The sequence below is a fragment of the Arachis ipaensis genome, chromosome B8 (assembly GCF_059453495.1).
Source record: "Arachis ipaensis isolate K30076 ecotype BB chromosome B8, ASM5945349v1, whole genome shotgun sequence".
Lineage (NCBI taxonomy): Eukaryota > Viridiplantae > Streptophyta > Magnoliopsida > Fabales > Fabaceae > Arachis > Arachis ipaensis.
This window is the reverse complement of record NC_142443.1, coordinates 109,637,310-109,645,115: the sequence shown is the minus strand read 5'-3', so window position 1 is coordinate 109,645,115 and position 7,806 is coordinate 109,637,310. Positions and strand designations below refer to the sequence as shown.

Genomic DNA, 7,806 nt, shown 5'->3' with positions numbered 1-7,806 from the left:
TGTTCAAAAGTAATACTTTCTTATACTTGAGATAGCGAGTCACTTTATTTATATCAATAATGGCTAGTATAGATTGCAAATTTTTTTTCGTGAATCCATTTTCTGTCCAAATTACAAATTGAAATGGAATACAAAGTCTAATCTATAAGAAAAGAAAAGTCAAGCTAGGATGATTTATGCAAATGGAGTTTTTAGAAGATGTTATTCTATCCCAACAAACCCCAAATACATGGTGCCTTCTTCGAAGGAACTCAATGCAGGTCTTTTTGTGACGTGATTCTTTAGTTCCTATGTCATTATCGATTATTTAACGTAAATTCAATTCCCATGTCATATTGGATATAATAAATATGATCCTCTTTCACACTCTCCTGTTAGATGTATTATATTCATATAATATTGTAACAATAATGATATTCTCTTGAAGATTATAACATTGATTTTTTTTATTTCTTGAGTCACTCATCTATTTTACCTTGAGGAGTTTATAGTTTATTAGAAGAGGGATCAACAATGTTTATCTTCGAAGGAACCGATATGAAATCTTCTGTAAAGTGTGTTATGAGAATCCATAGTACCCAATTTTATTGGAAGGTGTGTGCTTTTGATTGATGCACGAAAGATAGTTATTGGTTTTTGTTTTCATTTGTTGACATGAAACTAAAACAATTAACTTTTTTTAATATGTTTATCAGGTTATGACACAAGTTGATTTAGGTCTTGCAGATGCATATATTAATAAAGACTTCTCCCATATTGATAAAGATGAAGATCTTCTTAATCTTTTTTTCTTATGCTAATAGAACCAGCAATAGCAAAATAGGTAAGTTTTATTGCTGCAAAAGGATGACCAATTAACATTCCCTAAAAGGTTCTACACAGTTGGAACTACCAACTCAGAAAGAGGAATTCTCTCTAGTTTCTAACAGAATTTATAATAGAACATACACATAAAACTAAAATAACTATAACCTAGCTATTTATATACAATGAGTAATAGAATCTAACAATCTATCAGCCAGTTGAAACATGCCAACAACTTCTAAAATTGTCACTTAACTGCTACTCGCCTTTCCTTTTGTAACACAGCCAAAACTTATTAGTAGTAGGCGTCTCTCTATCAATACTCTCCCATTGGACAACTACCTTGTCCTCAAGGTGGAACTTTAAAAAGGTAGAATGCAATGTCACTGACATGGCGGAAATTGGCGGATTAAGAAATTAATATAAGAGATACGTTGCAAGTACAGTTTTTAACCAACAAAAATCCGTTTATCAATTTAGAAGGGTTGTCACAAAAATTAGAATTAAAATACTGGGAGTATGAATCCCAGGTCGTCTCCCAACGAGTTGCAGAAAGATGTGCTATTTTATTAATCAGATGTTTTCCAAAAGGGTTTGAGTTTGATAGACAGGAAATTAAATCAGAGAAATTATGTAATTTAAATAAAAATCTTGACTGGGAGTAGATTAGTCGGAAGTCCTATCCTTGTTGGAGTTCTCCCAAGATTAATTGATAATTAAAGATTGTTCTACTCAGTCATCCTTTACCAGATAAAGGAAAGTCAAGCAAGTTGGAAGTCAGTTTCTACTCACAAGTTCTAATCCTCTCCCTTGGAAAGGACTAGTGTCAGTAACTAGAGGGCGACCCAACGATAAACCCAATTATAATTTTACTCTTGAGCATTCCAACTCAAGGTCCTCTTTTCAACCAACTCCCAATCAAGTTATGGAACTACTCCCTCATTATGATTGTAAACTTCACAAAATAAGAAAGGAAAATAAAGGAAGACATGATAAATAATAATCAAAAAGATCAATTAATAATGAAAATAGTTCTTGTATTAATAAACTCTAAAAGTAATCCAATAGTAATTTCGAACAAATTAAGGATATGAAAGAGTAAGTGACAAGTAAGGAAACAAACTAGAATGATGAAGTCTTGGCGGAGGTAATAACTCTTCTCAATATCCCAATCCAAAAAGCAATAAAATCAAAATCCTAAGAACTATGAATGTGTAGAGAGAAAACCTAGAGGAGAAGTAAAATCAGATCTAAAACTAAAATTGTGTAGAATGAATATTGTTGTTGGTCTCTGCATGTTTCCTGGCTCTAATCTGCTTTTCTAGGCCGAAAATTGGGTCAAAACAGGGCCCAAAATCGCCCCCAGCGAATTCTGCAGATTCTGCAGATCGCGCACGTCACGCGATCGCGTCATCCACGCATTCGCGTCATCCAGCGTTTTACCTTGCCACGCGTGCGCGTCGTCCACACATTCGTGTCACTCATGCAGCTTTCAGTTCACGCGATTGCGTCAGGCATGTGAGCGCATCACTATGATTTCTCCAATTCGCACGGTCGCGTGAGCCATGCGTCCGCGTCGCTTCTCGCTGGTCATCTCCTTAATTTCTTGTCATTTCTTGCCATACGTTCCTTCCATTTTTGCAAGCCTCCTCTCTAATTTTCAAGTCATTCATGCCCTATAAAGCCTGAAATACTTAACACACGGATCACGGCATCGAATGGAATAAAGGAGAATTAAAATACATAATTAAAAGTCTCTAGGAAGCAAGTTTTCAACCATGGAGTAATTTTGGAAAGGAATTGTAAATACATGCTAATCATATAAATAAGTGGGTAAAGATTTGATAAAACCACACAATTGAACACAATATAAACCATAAAATAATGGTTTATCAACCTCCCCACACTTAAACATTAGCATGTCTTCATGCTTAGTTGAAGGAGATAAGATAAATGAGTAGGAACATGTAAAACTCATGCAATGCAATGCAACCTATACATATGAATGCAACTATATGATTCTTGTCTACCTGGTTAAAAGTAAATAAGCTCTTCAAGACAATCACAAATCAAATTCCACTAATTCAATTCTTATATAGTAAGAACAGATAAAAATGCAAGAAGGTAGCTCATGAAAGCAGGGAACATAGAATTCAAGCATTGAACCCTCACTGATGATGTATGTATGCTCTAATCTCTCTAGTGTATAGGGTAGTCACTCTATCCTTCTCTAATCATGCTTTCTAATTTTTGTTCTTCACCTAACCAATCAACAACATTTAATGTACCAATGCAAACATCATGAGGTCTTTTCAAGGTTGTAATGGGGCCAAAGTAAAGGTAGGGGTATATATCTGGCTAAGTAAGCTTATAAATTGAATCTCTAATTAACCTAAGCTTTCACCTAACACGCATATATATATTCTATATAACTTAAATTTCATACCTAGCTACCCAAAATTTCCCTTTCACATTCCATACTCATGTATCAACTTTTATTTTAATTTTATCATATATGCATTGATCCTTGAATTTTTAACTTAGCATTGGGGTAATTTTGTCCCCTTATTTAATTATTGAATATTTTTGGATTTTTTTTAAACGTTAAAAATAAACACAGTTTATCAATGCACATAAATTTTTAATATCTATAGTTTCACATAAGTAGGTACCCAAATTCTCATTATATTATCATCACACCTTCCTTTATTATCTTCTGTTCCCACAATCTTCCCATACTCAATTAACACACAATTCTATCTTAAGCTAACCAAAGATTCAATTGGGATATATAATTTTTTTTCGCTTAAGGCTAGTGATGTGGTAAAATAAAGAAAAAATAGGATTTAAAGGCTCAAAATGGCTAACAAAGGTAACTTAAGGGGTAGGCTTAATTTGGATAAGTGAGCTAAACAAATAATGGCCTCAATCATATGCACGAATATAAATATATTAAACATTGGACATATAGGATGAAACAAAATATAGATTACAATCATAGAGAAGTAAACACACAAGAATAAAATAATTATGGTTAAATAATGTAACCATGGATTTAGGCTCAAAGTCTCATAGGTTGTGTGTTCTTTAGCTCAAAAACCATATTTCAAATACAACTTCAAGCAAATTTAACATAAAAGTTTTGATTAAAATTAGTGAAATTTTGTTCTAATTAAAAAATAGGGTCTTAGAAGAAACTTATTATCTTTTTAATCAAGTAGAACATGCATGCAACTAACCTATTACTATGCAATTTATCCTATTCTACAAAAGAAAAAGAAAAACTAACTAAATATCCTATTTTATTGATGTTAAGGAAGAGAAATTACCTCCGGAAGTCAGGTACTGACCGACCTCCCCACAGTTAAGGCTTTACACCGTCCTCGGTGCCATCTTTCAGAAACAAAGGTGGGCTGGTAGCAGTATCTCCACAGTTGGGACCGTCATGGCTCCCTGTGCTGGTAAAGGAAGTGGAGTCCGGGGTGTCTGAGTCTTTGTATTTTCCCATAAGTAGCTCCTTGAGGTATGTGAATCAGCGCTTGTTACGGCGCTCTCTTAGCTTTGCTTTGCGTTCCTGCTGATCCAACCTCTCAAGTATCTGATGGAGCAGTTGGTTTGTTGTAGGTGCTTGAGGTGTTGAAGAAGGAATGTCTTCAACTGGTTCAGTAGGCTGGCTTGTAGTGGCTGCTGGAGGTCTGATATATTTTCCGTTAGGGACGTACTGATCATCCCGTGGGAGTACGGCTTTGGTGTCTCCAGCTCTGTAGGAGACTCCGGCTGCTGAGACAAGATCTGAGACCAAGGCGGGAAAAGGTAAGTTGCCCGCAATTTGTACGTGTCCCATTGCATTCCGGATGTGTCTTGGTAAGTTTAGAGGCTGATCTATAAGGATGCACCATAGTAAAACAGCCATGTCTGCAGTGAAGGAGGACTCGTGGGTGCTCGAAAAGACGTAATGGGACATAATCTGTGCCCATACGCGAGCCGCCAAGGTAAGTGTGGAAGCCGATATTCTCTTAGGACGGGAACGATAGTATCCATAAATCCATCTGCTGCCAGGTAGTGCGATAACTCTGAGAACAGCGTCCCAGTCAAATTGGTATGTCTGGCGCTTGAGTGAGGCTTCTTGAAATGCGTCTAGTCCTTCTGGAGCAGGGGGAAGATCTAGAGCTCGTTGAATGGCCTCTTCTATAATGGGGACTTGCTTCTGACGGACATAGACAGACTGTAGGGTTGGCAGGTGGAAATTAGAGTAGAACTCGACTACCCAGGAAAGATTAACCTGCCGTGGCTGTCTCTGTAGGAAATCCCATTGTCTTCGTTCAATTTGTGGCTCAACAAATTCAGCAATACGGGTTGGGAGGAGAAGAAGGTATTCGTTGTTGTAATTCCTTTCTGCCAGGATGGGAAACATCTGCTCACAGTAACGGTTGGTAAATCGCGCAGTGTCCTTTGCTGGGAAGGCTTTCTCTTTTTCATCAACCTTAATAATCCTCTTAATTCTTTTTGTTGAGGGCTTAACTGCAGTTGAAGATGGCTCTGCCACTAATACTCTTTTTGTTCCTCTTCTTGCTGTTGATTTGGGAGTAGCTTTCTCTTTGCCTTTCTTGGTGGCCATCCTAAAAGAAAGAAAAGAGAAAGTATGTTAAAATGTCAAGGGTTAGAGCAAGGAAGAGAACGGGAAAAGTGGTAATCAATGCACATTAAAGATGAATGATGTTGACACATGGTCAAGACTACATGTGAAAAATCATCAATGGAAATATGGCAAGTGCATATGATGATAATTAAATGCAAGGTGTTTATTGGCATGCAGGCAAAGGCATGAGTAGCATAGATCAAGCATTCAATGTCCAAGTTAGATTACCAAGCCTTTCAAACTAATAACTGGTCAATTAATTCCAATTTAGAGGGTGATGATCAAATTCCAGTTTATATGCTACAAGAATCCTAATTGTCCAAAAATAAAGGGATTATATGTCACGTATCCCGTTAAATACAAACAATTAGAAATTCAGGATAATATGTTTTCAAGCTATTGTTCAAGTAAAGAGCTTTTCCAAGTTATACAAGAACTCAAATAGAACATGGGTCATACTTCCGTTCCACCCAAATTCATAAAATAAAGAACAAAAATAATTATTGAAAAATAAATCAAAACATGAATTAAAATAGAAAAATAATATTATCAATCCATACAATAGATAGAGCTCCTAACCTTAACAATGGAGGATTAGTTGCTCATGAAATATGGAATGTAAATTTGTATGGAATAATGTTGTGGAATGTTGTTCTGGAACCACCCTATTAGGATCCTTTTTATAACTAATCCTAATAATTTAAAAATCAAATTTCTAAAATTAAAATTAAAATAATATCTTTTCCTAAAATAAGATTTGAATTTAAATTCGAATTAATTAACAAGTCTTCAGCTGATGGGTGGGGACCACTTGATTTGTCCATTCTGCAGCTTCTAATCTGTGTTTTCTGGGCTAAGAACTGGGTCAAAACAGCCCAGAAATCGCCCCCAGCGTTTTTCTACATTTTCTGCACGTGGCGCATGTCACGCGTACGCGTCGGTCACGCGCACGCGTCGATGGTTCTTTTTCGCGAGTCACGCGGACGCGTCGGTCACGCATATGCGTCGCTGAGCAAATCTTCAAATCATGCGTACGCGTCAGTCACACGCATGTGTCGCCATGGAAAGCTCCAAATCATGCGTACGCATCAGTCACGCGTGTCACGCGTACGCATCGCTCCTCACTGTCATCTCCTTTGATTCTTGTGCTGCAGAAACTCCATCAAATCCAGCCGAATGCTACCTAAAATAAATAGTATTGCACAAAACTTGAAATAGCATCCATAGTGGCTAAAATATAATTAATTCTTAATTAAACTCAACAAATTACATGCAAATTTACTAGGAAAAAATAGGAAAGATGCTCACGCATCAATAACCTATTTGTAATAACAATTATATTTAAATAAAATAGTATAGAAAGGGTTTTGTAAAAGCAAGCATTTAGAGTAGTAGAATAAAAGATATCGAAAAACAGTGCATAATGCCATATGGGCGTTTCCACAAACACATAGCATGCATGGTAAATAAGCTATTGAAAATATTAAATTGAACATGCAAGCAACCCTATAAAATTAATATATAATTGCCAAACAATTCCTTAATAATCCACAATCATATCATAAGAAATAATGACCCATATAAATTTTCAACATCAATTAAAAGAAAAAGAAACAAAAAGAAAACATGGATAATGAAAGTGAAAAGAAAAAGAAAAGAAGAAGAAAACATAAAAATAAGAAGAAGAATAAAAAAGTAAGGAGGGAAGAAGAAAAGAAAAACCTTGTTGATGGTGGTGAGAGAGAGAAAGTAGAAAGTGAAAAAGAAGGAAGAAGGAAGAAAGGGGAAGAAAGAAATAAGGAGGGAAAAGAAAAAATAGGATTTGGGGAAGAAAAAGATAAGATATTTTGGCAGATATTGATATGCTGTGCGACGCAAGCGACGCGGATGCGCGGAGTACGCTTTCGCGCGAATTGCGCTTATATGAATCGACGCGGACGCGTCGGTCACGCGGACGCGTGACTCGTTCTAGGCTACTAGCGCGAAGGCAGCCTCGCACTCGCACAACTCTCTGTTCGAAACTCATTGTTGCCAAATTCCATGGTGACGCGTTTGCGTGGTGGACGCGATCGCGTGGATGACAAATATTAGAAGACGACGCGGACGCGTGGGGCACGCGTTCGCGTGGTAGGGCCTGTGCGTCTAGTGCCATTCCAGCCCCAGTTCAGCGTAACTTACTGCCATACACCCTTTCTTACGTCGATTTTCAGGGCACGCGTTCGCGTGGTTGACGCGGACGCGTGGGAGGCATTTTTCTCACATAACGCGGACGCGTCAGTGACGCGGTCGCATGGGGCAATTTGTGCCAAAGGCACGCCTCCAGCCACGCTTTCGCGTGACTTTCTGTTCACTTTCCTTTTCTT

The 7,806-nt window shown here is 37.2% G+C and overlaps 1 protein-coding gene across 1 annotated transcript; it reads right to left on the bottom strand.

The window, feature by feature from the left end:
• Positions 1–1,950: 1,950 nt before the first annotated feature.
• Positions 1,951–5,519, bottom strand: LOC148549219 (uncharacterized). The gene has a single exon (XM_088495977.1). The coding sequence runs from the start codon at positions 5,420–5,422 to the stop codon at positions 4,337–4,339; it is 1,086 nt and encodes a 361-aa protein (XP_088352103.1). The 5' UTR covers positions 5,423–5,519; the 3' UTR covers positions 1,951–4,336.
• Between the last annotated feature and the right edge of the window lie 2,287 nt (positions 5,520–7,806).